General features: G+C 45.6%; 1 protein-coding gene across 15 annotated transcripts in view; it reads left to right on the top strand.

The window, feature by feature from the left end:
- CARMIL1 (capping protein regulator and myosin 1 linker 1) overlaps positions 1-27,622 on the top strand; it is a 311,455-nt gene that overhangs the window by 199,243 nt on the left and 84,590 nt on the right. For 10 of the 15 annotated variants that reach the window (XM_043590664.1, XM_043590675.1, XM_043590669.1 and 7 more), the window contains exons 18-25: positions 1,974-1,985; positions 4,188-4,269; positions 5,239-5,338; positions 5,441-5,495; positions 10,327-10,499; positions 12,017-12,085; positions 15,344-15,437; positions 21,397-21,495. In XM_043590664.1, coding sequence (XP_043446599.1) covers positions 1,974-1,985; positions 4,188-4,269; positions 5,239-5,338; positions 5,441-5,495; positions 10,327-10,499; positions 12,017-12,085; positions 15,344-15,437; positions 21,397-21,495 — 684 coding nt within the window. The remainder of the gene's footprint in view (positions 1-1,973; positions 1,986-4,187; positions 4,270-5,238; positions 5,339-5,440; positions 5,496-10,326; positions 10,500-12,016; positions 12,086-15,343; positions 15,438-21,396; positions 21,496-27,622) is intronic. The other 5 variants (XM_043590676.1, XM_043590670.1, XM_043590668.1 and 2 more) reach the window with 1 other exon arrangement.

Raw genomic sequence — 27,622 nt, 5'->3', positions numbered from 1 at the left:
TCTCATCAATTTCTAGTCATACCTGATTTCTTTTTTTTCTTTTTTTTTTTTTAATATTTTTTTTCAACGTTTATTTGTTTTTGGGACAGAGAGAGACAGAGCATGAACAGGGGAGGGGCAGAGAGAGAGGGAGACACAGAATCGGAAACAGGCTCCAGGCTCTGAGTCATCAGCCCAGAGCCCGACGCGGGGCTCGAACTCACGGACCGCGAGATCGTGACCTGGCTGAAGTCAGACGCTCAACCGACTGCGCCACCCAGGCGCCCCTAGTCATACCTGATTTCTGACACAAAACCGTGTCCCCCTCGACGGTCCGACTTGCCTCTGGACGGCCTGCGGCCGACCCCCATTCACTCAGTCTCCACGGATGAGGATTCAGCATCCGTGTGGATGTTCAAAGAAATGTGTTCCATCGCGCGCAAGGTCGGTTCCGAAAGAGGTGCTTCAGCACCGCTTTACACGGCAGCAGTGAAACTGGCTTCCGTACCTATTCTCCCCACGTACCCGTCTCCCTGAAAGCCGGTCTGTCTTTCTGGCCTGTGTTGAGAAATCCGACTGCCTCATCGCCCGGCTTCAGAAGAAAGGGTGAGTGCTGGCCCTGAATCCTTCGAGCTTCATCTCCTTCCGAGTGAGAGAGACAGTGTCCGAGACTTCAGAGGAGACGCGAAGGCTGATTACGATGGCTGCGAATTAGTCGTAGGGCTCGGCATAGAACTAGCTCTTCCAAGGAGAAACTTTCCTGCACGTTATCCCACAATTCCTGGCAAGATGCTTTGAGGATGCGTTCGAGAAACACGCACCAGATCCTAACATTTGTAATGAGGAGGATACAGCTGCAAGGGAATAGACACTTTGGAGGCAAGGGCATCCAAGCTGATAGCGGTTCACCCAGCTTGGAGGTGACAGGCAGGTTTGCTGTGTGTGTGGCAATCCCTGCACCCCCCCCCACCCCCACCCCCCGCACGGATCCGTTTCCTATCGGGTGGGGTGTGGGCTGCAAAGCAGAAAGTGTCTCAGGGCAGGAAGCATCTATGAAACACGCAACTGTTTGCACCTTGGAAATGACTATTTAGATGTATCTTCTTTAGGTTCTAAATTGCCTTTTGGCATCCAACCCCGCTTAGCAGAGAGGACATTTCGAACCCGATCTTGTCAAACCACTTTTTGTCCTCGGAGAAAACCTATGCTACGCACAGTTTTACGTGAGAAGATTTCCCAGGCTAAAAATTATTTTTTTAATTGCAACATTGAGACCCCCCCGTAGAAGAAAAAGTGGTAATTTCGGGGAGGGGTTATTTTATATTTACATCTGTAATATTTGCTGCATCTTTTTAAATGGCAAGCGATCTTGAGGAAGGGCAATGAATTATTCAAAGTTCTCTCCAGATTTCAGTTGTCCTCGCTTATGCCCGTCGATGGCTGTTTGGGTATCAGAGAGAGCTGTTTGCTTAGAGTAATATCTGAAATGTTCACCTTCCTTGAGTGAGAGGGCACTTCTCTCTTGAAAGAAGCCTGAGTTTATTTTTAACATTTCCAAAAGTATTCCGTGATTCAGTCCCATTTACTCCTCTTTGATCTTGCTTTCTTTTAAATAACGCTAGTGTGTGGGATCCGAATGAGGGTAATTTCAAAATGAGTTTTACGTGCACACATGCAGACACAGCCTCTGATTATGCAAATTCATTTAAAAGGATTTTCATTTACAGTAATGGAAAAGCTTTTACTGTTTTGGGAAAGCTTTCGCTTTGGGGGAGTTTTAGGCGTCTAATAACCTATGAATTCGATCAAATGTTTTTGGTAACTGAAGATCAGTTATACTCTTAAATTTTTGATCTTTGTTTTGGGAGAATTTAGTTGGAAGTGTTTTTCTCTTTTGCTTCTTTACGTTGTGTGTTGATAGAGGCTTCAGCTTCTCTGTTGTGCTAACTGCTGATAACATGTTTTTTATTTTTTTCTCCTTGGGCTTTCCTTAGCTTGGCCACTGTGTAAGTACTTCATCAATCAATCAATTAGGGTCGGGTGATATATTTGATTGTTTTTGAACTATTGGAAAATGTTTTACGGGTGTATGCTACAAACATTATCTGTCAAGTTCCAGAAGTAAACAGAATTGAGCACTTAAGTGTCACCTATATTTTCCAGACCCGTAAATGGAATATTTTTACCATACTTTATAATAATAACTAGCAGAGATTTTCTTGTAGAAATTTTACTTCTCAACAGAGACGTCACTAACAGCAAATAATAAAACTGTGCAGACTTAGGCATACTTATGTTTATCTTCTCAAAAGCATAATTTTTTTCATGCTCTGAAAATCAAATTATGTTTCTTTGAAGTGTTTGCCTGAAGTACCTTTTTGCTTTAACTTTGACGCAGTCTGAATATACATTCACTTCTTCGAGCATGAACACGCTGTGATCTGGAGTGGTGCTTCTCAAAACTCGTCGTGGTGAAGAGCTTGCTGGTGGTGGTTGTTTTTAAGTTTCCGTGCTATCACAAACCGATACTTTTGCAACAATGTCGTAAAATCAGAAGCCGATACTTTTGCAACAATGTCGTAAAAATTTAATGTTGAAAAGAGATACGTGAAAAGAAAAAAATACAAGCCCTCAAGTTTTACCAGTTGATGCAACAGGCCTAAAATTCTTATTACGAAGGTTCCTAAAATATTTGTTGTCAGTTTCTGCCCGCACTTTGCCTAAGACCAGTAGCAAGAACTTTGCAGACTGCCACCGGTCCGGGGACCACACTTTGAGTCGTAGCAGGCTGCTGGGGTCAGCGTAGAGCTGATGTGCTAAAGATGGGCTCGGGGCAGTTGGGTAAGCTCGAGAGCACCTAGGAATGCAGCCGGGGGTGGTGAAATGGGCCTGCTGACCCTTGGCAGTTGCTCTACACTCTGGGTTCTAAGGCCCTCAGCTGTGGACTTGGTTGGTCTTGGTTTCCCCCGAGTGTGTAGACCAGCCTCCTGGGGAGGTCTGCCTGTCTGTGACGCTCCCCTTTGCAGTTCACGTCAGGCCCCCCAGAGTAATCTGCTGTCACTGTAGAAGGTAGGGAAGGCTGAATTTAAACACCTCGACCGAAATACTTGTGAATGAAGAGGCGATCCCCGAAGTCCGTGCAAAGCTCTGTTTGACACCCAAGTAGCCGGGAAAATTGGCAGGGTTTGTTTCCGGGTACCGTAAGACTCCTGCATCTAAAATAGTGAAGAAAGGATTCTTTCAATTCTTACCTCAAAACCTGAACGAGTAGCATTTTTGCATTACGGTATAGAAGTTTAGATAAATTTTAATTTTCTTACATCAAGAGAGAAACCACCCTGTTCCCTCGGTATATAGTAGGTTCCCAATAAAGGATAGCTTTTTTCCCTTATTAAATAGTAAGTTTGCCGAGCAGAGGGGCCACAGCTCAGGAAATCTGCATCCTTTACAAGGTAGTAGGAACTCAAATAGTTGCTAAATGGAACACAAAAGATACTCTGACCTCTAGAAACAGGCTTTTGGTTTTGTCGAAAAGATGCAAATTGAGTTTTATAGGTTGCCTTTCTCTTTAAAATAAATTAGGTAATGATAGGAAAGGAAATTAGTTTTGCTGTACGCCAACCATAGTAATCTAACAAGTTAATCTAACATGTTTTTCTTCTATGGCTCAAAGAGTTCATGCCAATCGTTTCGTAATCCCTGTCAGCTGTTTACTTTGCGGTAGACCTCACACCCTTTGTGTTGGGTGACTGGGGACGGGTCCTTCCTGAAGTAGTTGACAGTCAACAAGAGGTGTTCTTCATTGTCTCCTTTGGTGGTTTTGCTGCTGCTTGGTGGAATTATACCCTGAAATCTGGAACAATCAGACAAAACTGTAACCGTTTCTCAGGTACAAGAAAGATCAGTTAGGTTTCCAAATGTCAGAAATGAAGAAAATTCCTGTGGGTTGACAGAGAGTACGGTCTCCATCTTTCTCTTTCTTTTTCTAGTGATTTCCAGATTTATGTCGTGGGAAACCTTAGCAATGATCAGCGATTGGCTCTTTACCCATTATGATAGCTATTCTGGAGTTGAGAAGCTTTTACTTTTTCTTTGGCACTAAGTTTGAGACCATATCTCCATTCATTCATTCATTCATTCATTTATTTTGGGGGTTACGCCTCGAGTTGGTGACTACTTGACCTTGTGTTTGGTTTGTGTTTCTCCAGCTGAGGTCCGCAGGTGCACAAGTGCTGGAAGGCTGCATCGCCGAAATCCACAATATCACCAGCTTAGACATCTCCGATAATGGTAAGCTGGAAACCAGAAAAGACGTGGAAATATTGTTTGACGTTAGTAAAGGGAAAAGAGAAAGCCCAACCTTGACAACGCCTTGACAAACGTGTTATTTTACTTCTTGACTAATTAATAGGGCTTTTAAATCTAACAAAATTTACTATGGAAGAAATCTGTGCCAAAGTCTTCGTAAGTTGATACCACGGCCAAAAATGCCAGGCATGTAATAAAACAATTAAAAAAAATTGTCATCAGAACATTGATAATGATCTTTTTTTTTTTAATTTTTTTTCAACGTTTATTTATTTTTGGGACAGAGAGAGACAGAGCATGAACGGGGGAGGGGCAGAGAGAGAGGGAGACACAATCGGAAACAGGCTCCAGGCTCTGAGCCATCAGCCCAGAGCCTGACGCGGGGCTCGAACTCACAGACCGCGAGATCGTGACCTGGCTGAAGTCGGACGCTTCACCGACTGCGCCACCCAGGCGCCCCGATAATGATCTTGACCCAACCTTTTGCATTCACGGTGATAATAAAATTGAGTCCTTGTTTATTTACTCAGGAACTTGTTTCCTTAGCTTCATTTCTGCCAATTATAGTAGCGTGTGAGTTTGAACCTGTTAAATTTGCATAGACAGCGGTAGTTACCTCCCAGCGAACAGGATGTTGGGTCTTCTTTTAGAAAATCATGGGCAGAGAGGAGACTTCCGCTTTCCCATTCCTTGCTGCCTTGACTTAGCCACTGACCGTGTAAGAGATTTAGGTAAGTCTTAGCAGAGAGCGAGTTGATCCCTGTGAAATAATAGGACACGAAAAGGGAGCAGAACGTTCCTTTGAAAATAAAAAACTAGAATCCCGGGCCCTCGGGACGGTAGAGAAAGTCACCCAAGTGACCCAAAGTCACCTTTGCTCAATTGTGTTCCAGCTGAGAGTTTATTTATACACACGTGTTTTGATTCTCTGCTTACTGTCATTCTTTCCAGGTTTAGAATCTGACCTCTCCACCTTAATAGTGTGGCTCAGTAAAAACAGATCGATACAGCACCTGGCGTTAGGCAAAAATTTTAATAATATGAAATCCAAGTAAGAACTTTGATTTTTTTTTGTATATGACAATGATGAAAACAATCAGCCTCCTGAAAGCTCATGATTTGATTCCACTGTCCATATCTTTAAACTCTTTAGAAATCTGACACCTGTGTTGGACAACTTAGTACAGATGATTCAAGACGAAGAATCGGTGAGTAGTATTTTAAAGACCTTCTGCCGAAAATCTTTTGTTTGTTACCACGCTTCCTAATTATGTCGGCGGGGTTAATGCTGCTATACTTTCAGATGATTTTATCTCTATGCACAGTTTCTGTTTTTTAATGAAATAAATACATGTGCTTTAGTATAGTTAGAGAACGTACTTAGAATCGCTTACTCTTCACTTGACCTCATTACTAATTAAAGGAAGATTGTAACTAAAAGATTAAAGGAAGTATAAATTGACTCCTAAGCCCATCTTTTAATAAGACTTACTCCTTCCTCACTTTGGTTAATGCACTAACCTGCGAGCATGAATTTCTTCAATCTAGTGAACTCTATGACCTTATATCATGCTGGGAAACATCATGCTGCTAATTTGAATTTCGTCTAGTAATTATGTAGAGTTACAAGAGACTAAGAAAGTTGTTGCCCGTCTTAAATTGCTTCGAGAGCTCTAGTGGTCCTTCTTATCTTTTTATTCCCTTTGGCTGTTCCTGGCCAAGACTTGGTTCGGAGGAAAGAAATGTAATTTTAATTTTCTAGTGTTTTATTTTATTTTTGAGAGAGAGAGAGACAGAGCACGAGTGGGGGAGGGGCAGAGAGAGAGGAAGACACAGAAGCTGAAGCAGGCTCCAGCCTGTGAGCAAGCTGTCAGCACAGAGCCCGATGCGGGGCTCAAACCCACGAACCGTGAGATGGTGGCCTGAACCAAAGTCAGACACTTAAATGACTAAGCCATCTGGGTGCCCAAGAAATTTAATTTTAAATTGCATCGTATTTTGCTGCCTTTTAAAATGTATTAGAAAAAAGAAAAAAAAAAGATATTATATGGACAAAGCAAAAAACACTCTACTATGAAGTCCTTTAACTTAAACCAGTGTGTCTTAAGTTTTGTACCTTATATTTTACTGATGCTCTTTAAGATTTGGTCTGTGTCTTATTTTAGTCGTATTTGGCCACCAGCCAGCTTTTCATGGTTCCTAAAATCCAAATCGATTTGTATTCCTACAGTAAGACTCACATTATTCATGTTTTGTGATAGCTTCTTTGTAGGTCGTAAGAGTGATTTCCTATGTGAATCATGTGAGATATGACACATTTTTAAAAAGTGTCATTTTCCCTTTTGAATGCATACAGGGTAGTAGCAAATTCTTTTATGACTGGATGCTGACTTTGTGAGAAAAAGCTGAGGGGCCAGGAGAAATGAAGCCTGGAACTTTTCTACCTCTCTGCCTGGCTCTAAGCTGGAGGGTGGGAGAAAATTCTGTGGTCCTGCCCCTTTATTGTGTGGATAGGATTTCCAACCTAAGGGCTGGAAATGAAACTCATTATTATTTAATGATTTTGAGCACTTTTCTTTGTCCTCATTTGCTAACAGACTCCATATTGTGTCACTTTTATACGGGGCTATTAAAATTAGGGGCATAAATCAGAATTTATGCAGTTAGTTTCGCATGATTCCCTTTGACTTTCTACCACCCTGCTTTGAGTTTCTGATTTCCTAGTATTGGCCCAGTTTTAAAAGATTGAGGAAGCTAATTCTGCAGAATCACATTTAATATTCATCCCCAAATACTTGTTTCTTAGCACATGTTTTAGGGAAATTTCTATTTTTTGAAAAACATGTCTTAAAATTTCGTGTTTTTGCTTATCACGAGGCTCTTTCGTTTCTGTTATTTCCGAAGTCTCTCCCTTAAAAACAATCTTGATATTTAAAACACCCCTCAGATCATGTTTGCCGGCGGTAAAGTTTGCCGTGTCGGTGTGGATCCCGTCAGGTTATGAGTCTGAGAAGTGGGCCTCTAATAATATACAGTGGAAGGCTCCTTATGTTCGTGTCATTGAAGCCTGGGTGGCTTTTTCAAACGGCAACCACCTTCTGATTTTTTCTCCTGAATCGGTAATGTGCACAGTTCAGGACGATTAGGAGCTGAGTCTTAGGACTCTAAAACTTCCACCGATGCCTGATGCAACCGGGCTTTTTTATTTTAGGTTTTTTTTTTTTTGTTTGTTTGTTTTTTAAAGGATTGGTTTTTTTATTTTTTTTATTTTTATTTTTGGGACAGAGAGAGACAGAGCATGAACGGGGGAGGGGCAGAGAGAGAGGGAGACACAGAATCGGAAACAGGCTCCAGGCTCCGAGCCATCAGCCCAGAGCCTGACACGGGGCTCGAACTCACGGACCGCGAGATCGTGACCTGGCTGAAGTCGGACGCTTAACCGACTGCGCCACCCAGGCTCCCCTTATTTTAGTTTTTAAGATAATTGTGCAGTTATCTCTTGCTTCCTACGTTATGACCTTGGACTCCTACAGCCTGTTCTCCGACAGCCCAGGGAACACTCTGTTCACCCTGTGTTGCGTGTTACGTTTGGCTGGAAAACCTAGATGCCCGTGGGCTCCAGTGTCGCCTTGGCTAGAGACAGTGAGTATCAGGCGACTGAGCCCAGAGCCCCGGGACAGTAACGCTCAGGGGCCCCGACGACAGGGGAGCTTGTTTTGAAGCATTCCACGCCAACTCGTGCCGTAACCGGCCGAAGCGAACGGGCTTCCCCTGGGAGTGCGGGCAGCGAGGAGACAGATTCTCAGATTAAGCGTGTTCGGCTATGAAAAGAAACAAGAAAATAGTCACGTTACACGCAAGTGCAATAGATCAGGTAAGGGATGACCTTATAAATACGCACGCAATTCAGGCTGTTCTGTTCGTATTAATGACTCTGCCCATTATTTTTAAGTGCTAACTGGGGTGTATTAGAGTTTGAATATAGTCCTGGAATTGGTGCTTGCTAGCTCGAAGACTTGGCAACTTTCCAGTATTAGGAAGAAGCTGCAATGTATCATTTTTGTGGTAGTCGCATAGAGACCATTGAAATGATGAGAGATGCGATTACAGCTTTTTATTAAAGGAACACTGCATTTGTTTTCACTTAAAACATTAAGTTTCCCGAGTCTGAAGTATTTTGGTTCAGTTTTTTCCATTTCCTTGAACGTAAGATCTCAGGAAAACCAAAACAACCTCGCGAAACCTGCCTGAGTCTAACACATGCAGGCTTTCAGGTTTTAATTGCCTTAGCACTTACCATGCCATTAACTTTAAAAAATTGGATTCAAGTTAAAAAAAATACATCAAATTACTACATTACCTTTTGATTTTACCATGGCTCTAGTAAGTTTAGAAAACGTGGTCAAATTTGGACAATGAGGACAATAACTACGGTCACTTGGTAAACTGGAGTCAAACGCATAATGCCACTCTGTGGATGTCTGAGTCTCGAAACCATCGGTACCGTCACCCCGCTTCCTGCAGCCTTGAGACAGATGCACCGTGAACATGTCAGTGGCCAGTGGTTGAGTGGCCACGCTGTGTGTGCGGGTCACACGGACCACCGGGCGCATCTTGAGAACGCCGCTCGCATGGGCCACGGTGGAACGTGGGTGACCCTGGAAGCTGTTCCCGGTATCCCACCTTCCTGTAATGTCAGACTTAATGGAGTAAGCTCCTACAACTCTTTAGTACGGCTGGGCCTGGGTAGACTGCCTTAAGCAACCCAGAAGACATCCACGTCCCCCAGGGAAGTCTGAGTTCTGGCTCTCAGGGCCACATTGGTTCAAGCTCTGGAATTTCCACCACTTTATTATTTCAGTCATGGCTGAATTCAGGGCTTGCAAATTCATATGCCTACGCGGCTAGGGAGGTACCGTAAACAAGAAAAGGGAACTCGGCAGGGAGCCCTCTTCATTGGTTTGGCCTGCCTCTGGACCACGTGGCTTTCAGTCTTCAGCTTAAATGGACATTGAGTGGGCTAGTTTGGATTCACCATACAGCTTATGCTAATAAAAACTTACAGATGTTTGACTTTTTCTCTGTTTTAAAAAACTTCTGTGTCTTCTGACTGGTACTCATAAAGCTAAGGATGATCATCGAAAGATTGAGGATAAGCCACAAGGGGCAACATTGTGTAGGAGCTCAGAACACAAGTGTGGAACCAGACTTTCTGGTTCTGTTCAGCTTTTTTTTTTTTTTTAATGTTTATTTATTTTTGAGAGAGCACCAGTGGGAGAGGGGAGAGAGAGGGGGAGACACAGAATCTGAAGCAGGCTGCGGGCTCCGAGCCGTCGGCACAGAGCCCGACGCGGGGCTCGAACTCACGAACCACGAGATCACGACCTGAGCGGAAGTTGATCGAGCCACCCAGCCCTCGTCCAGCTACTTTCTAACTGTGCGACCTCGGTTGGGTCACTGAACCTTTCTGTGTCTCATTTGGGAAATGGGGATAACAGTACGGAATATCGAGCCTGTAAGTGCTGGGTTGCTGGGAGGATCCTGGGACAGTAGTTAAAGATAGTGCACATTTGGTAAATGTCAGCTATTAATAATCTTGGCTGGTTTTTATTTTGCATTTGTCCTCTGCTAGCATTTTAAGATGTCATTTCACCTTGCATAAAAATAAAATGGGTGAAAAGGGATAACGTAGCCGTACGGAAGCTCAGAACTCTTCTCATACTATTTTTATTTGCTTCGTCCCATCCCGCACTTCAAAAGAGCTGGCCACTCTGGGTATCTCCACACGCTTCCCTTAGGAGAGCGGTGGCCACTGTCCAGCCCTGAAACACGAGCCCTCCACGTTTGACTGCAAAGGTCCATTTTATCTCGAACCGTCGGGGGCCCAACCATCAGTGTCTTGTAGCCAGAAGTTTCAACAGCAGACACTTGGAGTGTGCGTGTTGGGCACCTTCCCGGGGTCTCTCCATGAAAGGGGTCACTGAGCGCGGTGGCTGCCTCGATGAGACCGCGTGAGCCCCGCCTGTTTTTCCCTCGCAGCCTCTGCAGTCCTTGTCCCTGGCCGACTCGAAACTCAAGACCGAGGTCACCATCATCATCAATGCCCTGGGAAGCAACACCTCCCTGACCAAGGTGGACATCAGCGGGAACGGAATGGGGGACATGGGAGCAAAGATGCTGGCCAAGGCGCTGCAGATCAACACCAAGCTCAGGTACGCGGGTCTGGTACCCGGCCCCGGGTACGGAGGCTTGCCCTCTGGAGGGCCCTAGAAGGCCCTGGAGAAGATTCTGGCCCTCAAGCATTGGAGAGCTGACTGTGTCCCAGTGGGGGCTGAGTTTCCCATCGGGCCAACTGGGAAGGAGGAGTGTCCCCACTTTAGACACGGTGAGTCCCACAAACTGTCGTCTCAAAGATTTCCACCGTGACCTGAAACCTGACCTGAAGAGAAATGGTACTGTGTCCTCTTTCGCGTCGGGGTAGACTGCTGTGTGCGCACGGCGGAGCGGTACGGGAGGGCTTTGCAGCCGGTGCCAGTGAGCGGAGCTAGAGAGACCGAAGGAACCGCATGAGGGGCTTCCCTGTACTTGGCTGTGAGCCCAACACGCTGCCTCCCCCTGCCCACCGCTGCCCATATAGAGGCTTAAAAGCCAAGGGATGCAGGAGGTGTGTCGGTATAAAGGCAAGTTCACGATGGGTGCTAACGATTCCGTTTAGTGGTTTTCCTCCACTTGGAGGGTTTCCCAAGTGTGGCTCTTCTTAAGGACTGGCTGCGTGGTAACCACTTTATTAAGGACCACGGTGCCATCCGTCCTGCAGAGAGATCCAACTGCTACCTAACCCGGCAGTCTGGTTAAGGAAGAGTTCATTCGCAGTGTGCTCCAGGGGCTCTTTCTTGATGTTTCTGGACGCTTCCCTTGCTCTCCTGAACCTTCTGTCTGCACTGAAGCCAGAAGCCAAATACTGCAGCACTATCTCTGAAGGTCAGGGTGTGTGTAAAGAAGGCCATTGGGGATCAGGAAGGGAAACAGAGGTGTGATTCTTGGATCAGACGACTAAATGCCGTTTCACGTGTCAGGGGAATTGACAGACACCAAAATACCTCTGAAGTATTCACATCCTGGAAGTAAAATGGCACTTCTCTTCCAAAATAGATTTTGTGTCTGAAAAGTAAACAACCTCCTATTTGTAGAAACAGAGGCTTTACCAGCAGCATGAGCCCGGTGCTTGGGACGTCAGGGCCATGATGAAAACATAAGACCAATATGACAGGATTCCTGCTAGTCGTTTAGAACAGAAAAAAGTCTCAGTACCTGAAATTCTTTGTTTTGGACGAGGGACTCCTTAACATCTTTTATAAGCAGCTCCAGATGTGAATACTAGAATATTACTACTTGCAGAATATGGGGACAGTGTCCAAGAAATCAGATTCTGTAGAGTTTTCTGGTTACAAAGAGTCAGGCAACCTAATGGTACGTTGACGAGTATGCTGTTGCTTTCAAGCATGGTTTTTTCTCATGCTACATGAGCAGCGAATGAGTTAAGAACGTAATGCGTAATGTTGGAAGAAATGCTCATCTGTGCCCTGCTTACAACTAAGTTGAATGTTATTCCTTGCTTATTGTGCTAAGATATCGAGACAGTGTTGCCTTTAAGTATTCATCTTCACTGCAGAATTATTTCCTCCGTGCCTAAATGTCCGGTCATTTCTGGGATTTGGTTTTCAAACAGGACCGTGATATGGGACAAGAACAACATCACCGCACAAGGCTTTCAGGATATAGCTGTTGCCATGGAAAAGTAAGTGTTAATCAGGCCTTCTTTCTGGAAAAACACAAAGGGACCAGTGGTGTTTGTTTGTTTATTTTTGCCGTGGTGTGATAAAAGTAACACTGGACCGGGAATGGGAAGATCCAGGTCTGAGTTAGCCAAATTCCTAACCAGCCACGAGAGCTGGGAAAACGTGGACTTTCTTCCGGTGCGCATTTCTTCATGTGTTTAATGAGGCCAGAGACACACCATCGTGAGGATTAAACGATTTCACAGTGGAGGGGCCACAGGACAGTCAGCTTGTGTTCTTTTGTGGTTTCATGTTCTATTTCCATCGGGGTTTGCTTTTTTTTTTTTTTTTTTTTTTGCCCATTATGACAACTCTGAATCCAGCGAAGAGAAAAAAAGCTAAGGTCCAGAAAATAAAAATGAAATTGGGGTGGGGCGCCTGGATGTCTCAGTTGGTTGAGCGTCCGGCTCAGGTCATTATCTCGTGGTTCATGAGTTCGAGCCCCACGTCAGGCTCTGTGCCGACAGCTCGGAGCCTGGAGCCTGCTTCGGATTCTGTGTCTCCCCTCTTTCTACCCGTCCTCCACTTTCGCTCTGTTTCTCTGTCTCTGTTTTATTTGAAAAGAAATAAACGTTAAAAAAATCTAATAAAAAAAATTTTTTTTAAATGAAATTGAGGAACGGCAGGCTCATTTGTCTCATTACTGTAAAAGGCTTTATTACTGTAGTAAGTAAAGTCTGCAATTATTATTAATTGTCAAGTTTGCTTTCCCGGTAAATGAAATGAGGCAATAATACAAAGATGGCTGGAAGAAATTCTAGAAATCTGGTTCTTCCCAAGCTCTTCAGCCCTCATATTATATTCTGAAAGCAGACATGATCAAAGCGGATTTACAGCATTAAAAATGAGAGGTGACAAAACGCGGGTGTGGAAATAAGGAGCTAGTACCATAGAAGCCAGTCCCCTGGGGAAGAGACGGGGGTCCGCATTATTCGTGTTTTTCCCCCCGGATTTCCCTTCGTGCAGGAGGCCTCCTAGGTGGGGCGCTCACGGCCAGCATGGTGTCATGGATAAAACCCTGGGCCTGGGGTGAAGAGCCATCCAGTCAGTCGGTGGCTCTGTCATCAACGAGCCAGTCCTGAGCAGAGCATTGCACCTTTCTGATTGATTCTTCTGTGGAAAGTGGGAAAGGCAGAGTCAGTTAGCCCTGCGTGCCTTCCAGTTCTAGATCCCAGGGTCTAGATCCGATTTCGCCCGGAGGTCAGAATTGCCGCCCCCACAGCGTCCCTAAATCCGGACGAGACAGCTTGTCCCACGGCTCCCGGGAGCCCTCCGGGACTGCAGAACCACCTACGATTACTCCTGTTGCACCGCAAAACCTTCACATGGAAACGTGTACTTACAAATAGCCGCGTTTGGGTGCTGACAGCATGGTTGCGGCCCGCGGTAGACTGCCAGCCCACGCTGGTGTTTGTGAGAAGCCAGAAGCACGCACGCCCAGCACCCAGCGTCTCCAGATGATGCAAGGACTCCCTGGATCACAGTCCGGGACGTCCGCTGTGGTCCAGGATGCGAGTGCCTCAATATCACGTTTGGTCTAAGTAAAGTACCCGGGCTCTGGAGCATAATCGCGGCTGGATGAGGGAAAGGAAACTCTTCAGGGCTGCAAAAAAGATGCATTGTCTCTTCGTTTCATTTGGCTAGCTCCTCTTGAACAAAAAACAGTCTTGTTAAAACAAAGTTAAGGTAAAAATTGAAGTAATAGAAATAACAGCCTGGTTTTTTTTTTTTTAATAATTTCTTTTTTTTTTTAGTTTATTTATTTTGAGAGAGACAGAGACCAGGGGAGGCAGAGAGAGACAGAGAGAGAGAGAGAGAGAGAGAGAGAGAGAGAGAGAATATCCCAAGCAGGCTCCACACTGCCAGCACAGAGCCCAACATGGGGCTTGATCTCACAAAGCGTGAGATCAAGTCCAACATGGGGCTTGATCCCAGCAAAGCGTGACATCATGACCAGAGCCGAAATCAAGAGTCGGACGCTTATCCGACCTGGGGGCCACCCAGTCACCCCAGTGACAGCCTTTTTCTTTGCTGGTTCTTTTACATTAAGCCATCCTAAGTTGGACTGAAGCACATCTTTTCGATCAGATAACAACCATATAGATGACTGCTGTTAGTAAGATTGTTGCTTATTTTCTCTATTCTTCATGATTACTACCTTTTGTTAGTATGTTAGTCAGTCATCTGAACATCCGCGGGAATCACATTGTGTTTCGAGACCTGGGACAAGGCAGTTGTGACTGTGCAGTCCCAGTGCTCCGGGAGAACACCCCACTTGTCACCACGTGACCCCAAAGGTCGTTCTTCCTGAGTGTCCTGTAACGGAAGTGGGTAGGCGGGTTTGGGGTGGGAGAGAGGAGGCCTCTTCAGGGCCAGCTTGTGGTCTGGGAGTGGGTACCGGCCACAGAGCAGTTTGTAGGGGGGTCAGGGCCAAGGGTCAGGGTGCAGACTCAGAGGTCAGTGTTGTTTGCTCACAAGACGACGACTCCATCTTGCACCCCTGCCCCTCTCCGGCTGGTCAGCAGCGGGGGGATAATATGTGGACACAATTTTCCACCAGCGGTTTCATTTGGAGTCGAGAGCCCAGTGGCTGTGGCTGTGGCCGTGGCCGTGGCCGTGGCCGTGTGTGAACCAGACCCCCGGGGCCTGCAGAGGTCGGGGAGGGGGGTGGAGCCGGGCGGGAGGTCCTGCGAAGCAGCTTTTCTAAGGACAGCTGCTGCTCTCGTTTAAAGGGGCCCAGAGCCCAATCAGACTATTTTTGTGGCTGCTAATGTCCTTGCTTTGCAAACAGATGCTTTGGTTTCGTTTTGCATTTTTCCTCCGTCGGTTCGGGTCTGGCCGTCACACGTTGTCACTGCGGTGATCCGGGTACGTTCAGAGCCATTGGTGACGAAAACCCACGTGGCACATTGCCGGCAGACTTATTTCCTGGCCTTCCTCTCGGTCCGTCTTTGCAGTGCCAGGCTGAAAATCAGGTTTTGAAACCAACAAAACCAGATGCCTGGCAGTCATGCGTTTTATAAAACGGTGCCAGCCGACGAGGTTGCCCGTGGGACCGCACACAGAAGCCTGACCTGTAATCAGGGGCCCTGAGATAGTCTGTGAGCTTAGAATTTTCTAAGACACTCTGGCAACTGTCTCTGGGTTTTAAAAAGGAGTGCTGAATTAAGGCGGCAGGACGTTATTTCTAAATAAACGTGACTTTCTCCTTTCTCTAGGAACTACACGTTGAGATTTATGCCAATTCCCATGTATGATGCGTCTCAAGCCCTAAAAACAAACCCCGAGAAAACAGAAGAGGCTCTGCAAAAGGTATTGGAGGTTTGATGGCTTCATTGTAATAAATTCGCATTTGAATGGAGTTGGTAGTAATAATTCTGAACATACGAACGGTACTTTGTGTTTCACAAAGCTCTTTTCACATTAGCTTGTGTTCTTGCGGCCGTAACCGGCGTGATGCATGACTGAGGGAGGAATGACATAAGACGAAAATTGGTCATGAAATGTAAGTGGACTGACATTCCTACCGCATCAGCAGGCCGGAGCTCATGCGCAGAGAACTTGTGCGTCCTCAGAGAACGTGTGGAACTGAATGTCAGCTAGTGCAACCTTTATCCTCAGCTGCTGGAACCTTCCCTCCTTATTAAGAACGTAGGCTACGAATGAGATCTTTTTTTGCCATCTTTGTTTATAAACGTCTCCGATTCCACACACATTCCCGGCTCCTTTCTGGCAACCCCGGAGGATGTTGGGCATCTCCGCCTTCCAAGTCCAGCCGTCCCTGGTGCCCATGACCCCGCCGTCTCTGCCTGCGTGGGGAACTTGCCCTGCGGGTCACTCTCTCACTGTGCCGTATCCCCATCCTTCTCGTTCTGTGGTTAGGGTCACCTTTCTCGATGTTTAGATATGCTCCAGGATGTCCCATCTGTAGAAGCCTGTATTGTGGACTCTTTGAAATCTTTTTCCTCCCTCTTTGTCCTCATGGTGGGTGGGACCGTCCAGCCTCCCAAGCTTGACTTTTCTTTCCTGCGTCTGCCGTAAACACGCATGATCATCATATTGACAGATTCGGTAGCATCAGTCTCTTGATTAGCTCTGTTCCCCTCTCTTCCTGTTACGGATGCATGTGTTCAGGCCTCATCATTTCTCAGCAGGATCGTTACCTCCTCTTTCGGTCAAGGAAAGCCACCTTACTCACGACACATGGGAACAGACCAACGTCTCCAGCCCAGCCCTCCCCAGTGGCTTTTAGAATAAAGCCTACTCTCCTTGAATTGGCATACAGTTCTGCCCGGGATCTGCCTCCTGTCCTCTGCCACCTTCGTTTCTTACCAGCCGTGCCTCTTCGCTTTTCTCTGCTTCAGGGAACTTGTTAGAGGTACAGACTCATGGGTCTCAGGAATGAGGGTGGGACTCACCAGCCTGCATTTTTACAAGCTCTCCCGGTGGCTGCAAATCTCAGAATCACTGCTCTGATCTCAGTGATCCACATGCTTCCCCACTGCTGTGCCTGTCTGTCGAGATTGAAGGCTGGTGTCCGCTCATCGGGAGCACTTCTCAGAGCCTCTTCCTCCTCCGTGTGGGGGGTTCCTCAGAATTTCCCGTGCTTGTCTCTGTCCCTGGCCTTGTGCCGTCATGTAAGTTACCGGCCTCCGTGGTTTTTTTTTTTTTTTCCTTCCCGGTGACCATGAGCTCGTTGAAGGCAGAGCTTATGTATTTTTCATCTTTTTAGATTTTTCAGCAGCTAGCGCAGTGCCTGGCATGCGTGTTGGTTGCTCCTTAGACTCTGTTGAATAAAAGAGAATAAGGTAGGGGGTGGGGGCAGGGAAAGCTGTGATGCGGCCACAGAAATCACCCAAGATTCGTGTTCAGAAGCTCTGACTCAATCAAATTCTTTTCAGTTTTGTGACTTCCTTAAGTTACTTAATGTTTCTGAACTTTGGTTTCTTCATCTGTATAAAACATACAGCTAGACAGGAACTATGTTTAGCTGACATTTAACATACAGTTCACGCTGCGTGTCTGACACTGTTATAAATGCTCTCCATAAATTAACACCGGTAAAGTATAAAATAAGTCCATGGGATGGGTTTGCTATAGCCCCATTTTGCACGTGAGAAAACCGAAAGGCAGGATGACCAAATAATTTGCCTGTGGTGCCGACGGGGACCGAGCCAGGTAGCGTATGTGAAAAAGCACTTTATAAACCACAGGGCAGCTTCAAAATGGTAGCTGTCTTTATATTTTCCCAGAAGATGTCGGCAGCTTGTAACAAAAGGCCCGTCCTGGAGACACCAGGTTTCTGGCCTGAGACCCGGCAGGCCGGGAGCTTGGCACTCTTCACTTGCGCCTTCACAACAAGAAGAAAAGCTGAGCAGACAGGAGATCGGGCACTTGTTCGATCCCTCAGAGAATCGAGGCTGCAAAGTGAACGGTCGCCCCGGAAGCCGGATGGATGGGAAAACAGACGATGTCTGTGACTCCCAGCTGAGGGCAGCTCACCAGGGGCCGAAGGTAACAGAGCCAGGAACTCAGAGGAATGCTTAAACAGCAGCTGAGGGATTGCTGGAGGCCCAGTGTAGACCGGTTGAGAGGTTCACAACTCCTAGGGGCCCAGTCTTAGGCCCTGAACCTCTCACGGGCTTCACCGCTAGGAGCCCTACCAGGTTATCACAGGAGAGAAATCCCCTCCTGTTTCTGGCAGGGAGAAGGGGGCAGGTTAACCATTTTGAAATCCCCCCCGGAGGGTGCCGTTGTCTGTCACAAAGGCTTACGCTTACCTGCCCTAGTGGAAGACAGTTAGGTACGCCCAGCCCCTCTAGCCTTCCCGTTTCAGATAAGGGAAGAAAAAAACATGGCCAAGAAACATTTTGGCAGGTCCCAGCCCAGGGACTCGGACCCACTAAAAGAAACCCTAAATTTAATCGTAGGATTACAGAACGATTCCCCTCCCTAACACCTTACCACCACATCAGGTATAGTGACAGAGTGGATTACAACTGAGCAAAGCTGTGAGGCACTCTGTTTAAGAAGGGGTCTCTAGGGAAATCCCCAGACAACTAGGGAGATAAAAACAAGGACATGGGAGGAAATTAAAAGTCTCTTGCACATACAGCTACAGCAGACATTGAGCACAGCCCAGCTTCTAGCCAGATGAACATCAAATAGCACATTAAAAGTCTGATTGTCTCAGTGCCTATTACCGCATACATCATATCCAGTTTTTGCCAAAAAGAAAATCACAAGACATGGTAAAAGGCAAGAAGAAACACAGTATGATGAAGAGGCAAAGCAAACATCAGAACCGGTGTCAATATACACAGATTTTGGAATTATCAGAGCATTGAAAATAACTGACTAGCATGTTGATGGCTGTAATGGAAAGAGTAGGCAGAGAGATAGAGACTGTAAGAAAAAAACGAAAAGGAAATAACTAGAGATCAAAAACACTGTAACAGAAATGAAAAATGCCTTCTACGAGCTCATTAGTGGACAGGACACAGCTAAGGAAAGAATCATGGAGCCTGAAGATATGTAGAAACTTGGCCAAACTGAAAAGCAGAGAGAAAAAAGGAATGGGGGGGAAACACCAGAACAGAATATTCCCGAACTATGGGACAGTTACATCCGTAGAAGGGGACTGCCAGAGGAAGAAGAAGACAAGGGAACAGAAGAAATCATGGAAGTAATAATGGCCGAGAATTTTCCAACATCAGTGATCGGCACCAAACCACAGATCAAGGAATCTCAGAGAACACCAAGGAAGATAAATACCAAAAAAATCTACTTATGGGCATGTCACGTTTAAACTGCAAAAAAACCACAGACAAAGAGACAATCTTGAAAGAAGCCAGATAGAGTAGAAAAACACCTCACGTATTGAGAAATAAGGATCAATGTTGTATCAGACTTGGGTCAGACATCATGCAAACAAGAAGAAAGTGGACTTTGGGGCGCCTCGGTGGCTCAGATGAATGAGCATCCGGCTGTGGTTTGGGTAATGATCTCACAGTTCATGAATTCGAGCCTCACGTCGGGCTCACTGCTGTCAGCGCAGAGCCCCCTTCAGATCCTCTGTCTCCCCCTCCTGCCCCTTCCCCGCTTGTGCGCGCATGTTCTCTCTCTCTCTCAAAAATAAACACTAAAAAAATAAACAATTGTGTGTTTTCTTAAAAGACAAATCGGTATTTATCATTTTTTTCCCCTATAATGCTTACTATACTCTTATATATTCAAGTTTTCATTTTAACAGAAGTCTGTTCCCTAGAAGAAATATGCTCTTTAATTTTACTCTGCTAAAGAACAATATTGTGATCCTGGAACTCAATCTTTCGAAGTTGGGTTTGGGTTTTTTGTTTTTTATTTTACTGTAAGATTGCTACATCGAATACAGGGCTTTTTGCCTTTTGTGTCGCTGCTATTTTCAGCTGTTTTCAGCAGTGAGATGAGGCATCAGTAGGCTGTAGACGGTCTTCCGGGTCACTGCTGCCCAGGGGGACTGGCAAACACGATAATGACACTTTGGACCCTCCCCCTCCCCCGCCCCCCCCACTTGACCTCAGTCAGGCCCTCTGTCCTCAGCCTCTGGGAGGCGGGTTCTCCGTCCTCGGTCTAGAACGTCGCAGGGAAGGAAGGTTTGCCCTGCTAATCCAAGATGGCGAATACTCTCAGTGGCGGTGTGTGTGCGGTTGATATTGAAGTGACTGAAACAGTGTTACTCTTCCTTCTCCTTGTACTGGCTTTTGGAAATGAGCTTGGAATATTATTTTTTTCTAAAACAAAATTCCCTTCGAGCTTAGTCTGTGCAGCACCATTGGTGGCCCTAGGGAAGGCCCTGGAAACACATGGGACAGCCTTGGGTGCACGGCTTGTGCGTGAGCTGAGCCTCCTAAATAAACAAGCTGTTCCCACAACCTGCCCCCGGCCAGCGCTTCACGAGGCCACATAAAAAGAACAAATAACAAAGCAAAAGCGTCCAAAGCTGGGTGGCAACGTGTGTGCCTGTCATACTTCAGCCAAGAATCTTGTTTTTTAGCAGAAACATTTGCCATCGATGATCATGTCACCTTGGAAAGAGATGACTCTTTGGGAAGCAGCAAGAGAAAATTAATGTAATAAAATGTCATGGTCTTAATGTGTCACTTTAATGATGTTTCATTTCAGGGATCTTTTCGTTTTTATGATTCCTTCATTTATGTTTAGTAGAAAGGTGCATTTTGTTCTGCTGTATGGTTTCCAGGGGTGATGGTAATTATAGTCTGTATTTTAATTGTCCCTAATTGGTATTAAGTAGTAGTCATTTAAACATATGGAAAATTAAAATGAAAGTGTAATAATACTGAGAGCCTCACAGTTGTTACAAGTTCTTAACCAGGGAACTACAGTGACAAATTAAAAGCCACATGGCTAAGTGTTGTTATTAAAAACACACGAAAACAACAACTGTGAAAAAAAAACCAGATGGTGCGATTACCCATCTCCCATCATTCTTTACAGACATCTTCAGAGGTGTCCCTCAGTCCCTGTAGTTCTTGTTCAACTTTGCGTGTTGTTCTTAAACACTTCATTTCAGTCTAGTTATCGTTTGTATGTTTGAATTTTTAATAGGCGATTGTGTATAAAAACACAGATGGTTAAGCGGCTTCAAGGGTTCTTCTCTTCTGTGGAAATTCGTTTTCTTATTTTCTCAACTTGTGCTAAAATCAGTCCCTTTTTTGAGATCATATGAAAATCCCATGGACTGATGAAACCGGTGTATGTCTTCGAGTTGTGCCAGCCTGTATCCTTCAAACTTGTGTCTATTTTCTCCTTTTCTTCCTTGAAAATAGTTTTTCAGTGCTGGCGGGTTCTGCCACATAAAGGCTGAGAGGTTCAGTGGGTACCATCCACACACCGTGGGGTTATTTCTGTAGCTTTGGAACTGTTGAGTGGTTAAAGACTCGTGAGGGAGAGACCGTGATTGTGTGCGAGAAAGCAGGGAGTCACCGGATGGGGCCTCGAACTGTGTGAGCGCCGAAACCCTTGCCGATCTCTGTCGGCTACCGAGTCACGTGAAAACACTCCCATTCGCTGCAAGTTACATTTCGAACTCAGACACCGAGAATGCACAGCCAGTTTCCCGTGTCCTGTGTTGTGTCTGGGGTCAAGGCACAGGCAGCATTGGGAATCCGTGCTTTGGTTTCAAGTTCAGCACCTGGGCTGTTTCGCTTGTAACTTCTCTGTCTGCTGAGTCCACACATGTTCTTGAGAGGTGCGTGTGCTTGATTTTCAGATAGAAAACTATCTGCTCCGGAATCACGAGACCAGGAAATACCTTCAAGAGCAGGCCTACCGCCTGCAGCAGGGCATTGTCACCAGCACCACGCAGCAGGTAAGAGGACACCGATTTCTCCTACTCGCCCGTGACAGACATTCGGCGGGGGGCACAGGATTTCTGTCGCTGGAGTCATCCCCAGTGGGACAATGAGAGCTGGTTTCTGAAAATGACAAGAAACTGAAGTGGAGTGTAGGGGAAGATACAGAGGGAGGAAAATGTAGGCTGATTCCAATGCTAGAAATGCACTTTTAGTCACTGATGATTTTGTGCCTTTTGTCGGTAAGGTGTATTTTGGATTTCCTCTTGGGATTCTGTCTCTCCCTCTCTCTCTGCCCCTTCCCCACTCGCCTGCTCTGTCTGTCTGTCTGTCTGTCTCTCTCTCTCTCTCTCAAAATAAATACATAAAAACAAAAAACAAACAGGTGCCAGAGAGACTCAGAAGGCTGTCTTACGAGGGAACTAGAACCATTTCTTAGTGTCCATCCCAATTACTAGAAGCAAATGAGGTGATGTCATCAAAGTTCAGAGGGGGATGTATTTTGGACCATGAACTCTACACCTAGCCGTTCTGTCGAACAGCTTTGAGGACAGAATTAAAATGTATTTGGACATGGACTCAGAAATTTTACCCCCAGTATTCCCTACGCAAAAAAAAAAAAAAAAAAAAAAAGGTTCGTTGAGGAAATTCTCCAGCGTAACAATAAAAATAAGAGTGCGCAAGATGAGGTATAAGGAAGAAACTGCAGCAGAAATGAAATCCCTAAAGTCACAAAAGCTGAGGGAAAGCTTTGAAAAATTGCCACTTTGGACACTCCACTTGGAGCTGCAGGGTTAAAAGACAGGATTACATTTCTTTCTCTTTGTATTCCATGATTCCATAATTCTGGAAGTGCATTTTAGCAGGTTCAAAATTTTAACATCAACCCAGACAAGAAGGGAAAGCCTAAGTATTGTTACATTAAGAAATGTGAATGCTGGGGGCGCCTGGGTGGCTCGGTTGGTTGAGCGTCCGACGTCAGCTCTAGTCATGATCTTGTGGTTTCTGGGTTCGAGCCCAGCGTCGGGGCTTGCGCTCTGTGTCTCTCTCTCTCAAAAATAAATAGACATGAAATTTTTTTTTAAAAAAAGAAACGTGAATGTTGTAAATCTTAATGTAAAAGTACTGATACTAACTAAAATTGGGAATTGGAGAGAGAAAGTTGGGTTGGAATGTAGGTAGGCTGAAATTTTAGTTTTTATTTCGTGGAATCAGCCTCTTTTCTATCATTCTTTGTGTGGTTGTTGTTGTTTAAATTGTTTTTGATGTCTCTTTTTGGGAGAGAGCGAGACAGAGCATGAGTTAGGGAGGGGCAGAGAGAGGGGGAGACCCAGAATCCGAAGCAGGCTCCAGGCTCTGAGCTGTCAGCACAGAGCCCGACGTGGGTCTCAAACCCACAGACTGTGAGATCATGACCTGAACTGAAGTCGGACGCTTACCTGACCGAGCCACCCAGCTGCCCCATCCGTCCTTCTTAAATCAAAAATACAAATAGAGTTAAGTCTATTGGAGTTTAAATAAAATAATTAGGAAAATACCAATGTAAGTCTACTATTTAAATTAAAAATGGAAGCCACCAGAAGAGTTTAAGAAGCAGCAGGTTTCCAAAAGTGTCTGGCCAGGTGAGAGGGGCTGACAGGCAAAGTTGGTTGTTTGAGACCGTTTTTTTAATGGTTTGCACTGTTTTCTTACCTTGTGCAGATGTCATTTAAAAAAATTTTTTTAAGTTTATTTATTTTGAGAGAGACAGAGACAGTGCAGGTGGGGAGAGGGGCAGACAGAGAGACAGAGGCACAGAATCCCAAGCAGGCTCCGTGACGTCAATGCAGAGCCCGGCACGGGGCTTGAACTCATGAAACTGTGAGATCATGACCTGAGCCGAAACCAAGAGTTGGATGGTTAACCGACAGAGTCACCCAGGCGCCCGTCTTTTTTTTTTTTTAATTTTTTAAAAAGTTTATTTATTTTTGGAGAGAGCAGCTGTCATTTTAATTTTTTGCTATTGCTTTCTCTTAAAAGAGAATGAAAGCAAAGTGTCCATAATAAAAGCATCGTGTATAATATTCCAAGTAGGTAGAATTATAGGGAAGATTGCTTAGGTCTGCTTAGAGGTCTATGAAAGCGTGTTCACCAGAATGTTCATGTGTTCTCAGGGAGTGTGATCAGGTGAGTTTTATTCTCTTACATCACAGTGTTCTTTGAAACCTTTACAGTAAACCTACATTCTTGGTATAAGAAAAAGTAAAATGATGCGTGTTGAAAAAAAAGAAAAATAGTGATTATGAATATTGGTGGGGTTTTGAGAAAGGAAACGATAATTTGCCTTTACCCATGCCTTAAAAATCGAATTTTTTTTTCCTGCAAGGGACTAATATTAGCTTAGTACTTTATGGTTTACCGTGCCTTCCTGGTTTTAGTGGTGAATATTAAAAGCGACGAGAGCACTAAAATCTTACGTTGAACCTTTGCCTTGGGTTCCTTTATGAGCTGTCTTAACGCAGGCTTTCCTTACTACAATATCCTTCCGACCTCCCCGTCATTCACAGGGGATTTTGCCCTTCCGAAAAAATGACTGCAGCAGCCTTTAGTGCTGATTCTGAAAAGTAAGTTTCGTCTTCTCAACCTAGAGGAAATTGTACACGGGAGGCGTCGTGCAGATGTTTGATTCTGTGTGCGTGGCATCGGTCTGAATTATTTGAGTCATTATGTTCTAGGTATATGGCCACCGTTTCTCTCTGGGGATTTCTTAGGACATTATGATTAGCACATTTTGAGACGATGATCATCGTTTCGGTCACTTGAGGAGAGGTTTACCTCCTTCCTGTTGAAACTTCTTCTCCAAGTTTCCAGAAGTCTGAATACAGAAAGAATAGAGCCTCTGTGACGAATGTCCCTGCCGGCCGCGTGGCCAGTCATCATTCCCGGGTGACACGGAAGGGGTTAAAATGTTGTCATGAAACCATGGCATCTCATAACTGCTCCGGTCTTTCTTTGTTTAGGAAAGACCCCTACGACACCTCACCCCACCTCCGCTTGCAATCTCTTCTTTTCCTCCTCATAAACTCTCTTCATCAGGACTCAGCAGACCTTTTCTGTAAAAAAAAAAAAAAGAAATCAAATAGTTAATATTTTCGGCCTTGCAGCCTGGAAGGTCTCCCTGCATCTACTCCACTCTGCTGTGGACGACCGTGAATGCGGTGGCTCTTCCAATAAAACTTTATTTATAAAAACAGGCCCAGGGGTGCCTGGGTGGCGCAGTCGGTGAAGCGTCCGACTTCAGCCAGGTCACGATCTCGCGGTCCGTGAGTTCGAGCCCCGCGTCAGGCTCTGGGCTGATGGCTCGGAGCCTGGAGCCTGTTTCCGATTCTGTGTCTCCCTCTCTCTCTGCCCCTCCCCCGTTCATGCTCTGTCTCTCTCTGTCCCAAAAATAAATAAACGTTGAAAAAAAAATTTAAATAAAAACAGGCCCAGAATTACCGGTAGATTGCCAAAACTCAGCTCTTCTCACTCTTAAAGTTTTCTGACCGTTGGAAAAAAGGGGGGAGGGCAGTTCTATCGCCTACAGCCATTTACTCAAAACAGTCTCTTCCGGCCTCTCCTGTACGTTTTTTATACTTCCTTTCTGGACTCCTTTCCTACTATGTCCCTTTGTAACCTTTCCACATGTGTCCCCATCTGTGTACTGAAATGACCCTCTCAGGGGTCTCGGTCACCGAGTCCCCGAACTTTTTCTCCCTCTTCATCCGTTGACGAGAGGGGGCAGGATAGCGTAGACCACCCGGATTTACGGACAGCGTCTGCTTTCCCTGTGGGTGTGAACTGATGTTAGGTACTTAAACCTGTTTAAGCCTTGCTGTCTTCATCTGTGAAATGGGGAGACCATTCTGAAGGTGGTGAGAGAATTCACTGAGATAAAGCTTGCGAAGTACTTGGCTCCCCAGCAGTGAACCGTTCACGTATTTTGCTGCCGTTATTCTTATTGTCGCAATGATCGTCGTCACTGTTGGCTGCCTCACCTTTCCTAAGACTCGCCGCCCGGTTCATTGACAGCGTGCTGTTTTGTGTATCTTTCTGCCTCTCTTGGTTCTTATCTGTCTCCTTTCTACAAGACTCTTTACCCTTTCATCTTCCAAATGGAGTCCTTTTTCTGCGTTTTGTACTTAGTGCTCATCCCCTTTAGCTCTTTCGTCCACTCTTGCCATTTTAATGCTATCATCTGTGGAGGACTCCTGGGTCTCTCCCTGTTTCTTTCCAGAAAGTCGTATCTTTTCATCCACTTGAGCGGCATCTCTGAGATACAGGGTCACTGAGATGAAACCTGTCCCTTGGAACTCTTGATTTTATCATTTATCTTAGTGGCATCACCATCCACTGAGGATACCACCCTTGGGGTCATCTTGGCTGTCTCCTTTGACGAACCGACCCATTGGCCGCTGTGCCCACGTGTCTGCCCAGCTGTTCTTTCCTTTCCAATTCCATTGGCAGCTCTTGGGTATTTTATCGGCTCACGCCTGCCTCTTCTTTTGCAAGAACTGTGAGAACTGGTGCGTCCACCCTCTGCGGTCTACAGCCCGTGTCCTGTGCCTCAGGCAGGGAAGCTGAGTCCCGAAGAGTGTTACGGGTGAGGATTTTTGCACGTTCACAGTTGAGGGAGGAGGAGGGGACAGATGCCCCCTGCCTTGTACGCTGTGTTCGGTCTCCCTAGCCTGTGCCTGAGTCTCGCACTATCTTGCCTATCAACTTTCTAGTCTCATCTCCCCCAGTAAAGTGCCTCTGTTCCTAAGCAGGAAACAGGTATCTGGATGTGCCGTTGCTTGTTTTGTCTTTTGCTTAAAATTCCTTTCTGCTTTCTCAATCTGTGCACATCTTTCAGGACCCAGTTGAAAAGCCACCTTCAACCTCAACTAGATGCGATCCCTCCCTTGGCTCAAATCTTGCACAACTTCGTATCCTTCCTCCGTTCGCTGAATACGTATTTACGGTCTGTCACGTGGCAGGCACTACTGTAGGAAGTGAAACTTCTGGGCGTGAACAGAATGTGGGTGCCCTTGTACGTAGCCCTTTATGTCTTGTGTTCCTGTTACTTGTGAATATTTTTCCACTTCCAGACTTTTAAGCTGCTTGCTGGCAAAAGACGCATCTCATTCAGGACTGAATCTCTTTCTGTTTTAGGTGTTCAGTGTATTTCTCTTAAATTGAATAACGAAATTAACACGGAGGGGGATAGAATTTTCTGCAAATACAGTATTTGCTGGAACCGAGAACACTTGTAACAAGTGGAAAGCAGTCAAAGATAGCATTTATTACTAATAGTTCTAAGTCCTGAACTTGGGTTCTACAGCCCAATATATCTGAAAGAGCCTGAATAGTTACCAGAAATACGAGTTCCTGGTATGATTCAGCTGCCAGACGAGCCAAGGTGACTTGTGCTACATTAAAGGATACTTTCTATAGTAAGGAAGGAGGCCCCTCCTCCTGTGTCATAGTTTATTCTGCTGAGCGTGTGTATTTCATGAGTGTGTAAATGGAAGCGAAAATTCAGACAAGGGGCCGGGCATGGGCAGAGGGTTGGGGACTGTAAAACTGTCACCGTAGTAGAATGGCAGGAGGAACCAGGAACGTGAAGCCTGAAGACAACCAGATTAGGGAAGAAAAGATAGCTGTGTTGAAACATATGCATGACAGTCCCGTGGAAGAGTGTGTGTGATGATCGTTCAGGGTGTTCTCCAGGGCAAGGCACGGGGCCTGTAGGAAGGACACGGGAAGGCGGATTGGGACTCAAAATAAGGGAGACCGTGTCCACGAATGACGGAATCCATTTCCTGAGAAGGAAGTGAGCTTCTCAAATGGCGGTGGTCCACAGCTTTGCCCGGCTGCTTGAGAAGAGAGGAGCACTGGGGTGGTTAAGATAAGAGCCTCGGTGCCGCCATCCGTGAGGCCTTTGATGGGCCAACCCAAGGGATGATCGTTTTTCAGCTTCTAGTCTCTATTCTTTTTCACATTTGTGTACCTTAGGCACTTGAATTGGAACTGGTAGTCAAAATCCTTGATTCTAAATTTGCTCTCCGTGTAATCATTCTGTGTCATCTTCTGTAGGTTAACTTTTCTGGGCCTTGAGCTCTTTGGTTGTAAAGCATCTGGACG

Source organism: Prionailurus bengalensis, chromosome B2, assembly GCF_016509475.1.
Source record: "Prionailurus bengalensis isolate Pbe53 chromosome B2, Fcat_Pben_1.1_paternal_pri, whole genome shotgun sequence".
NCBI lineage: Eukaryota > Metazoa > Chordata > Mammalia > Carnivora > Felidae > Prionailurus > Prionailurus bengalensis.
The sequence above is the reverse complement of the archived record's forward strand: the minus strand, read 5'-3'. Positions and strand labels throughout refer to the sequence as shown.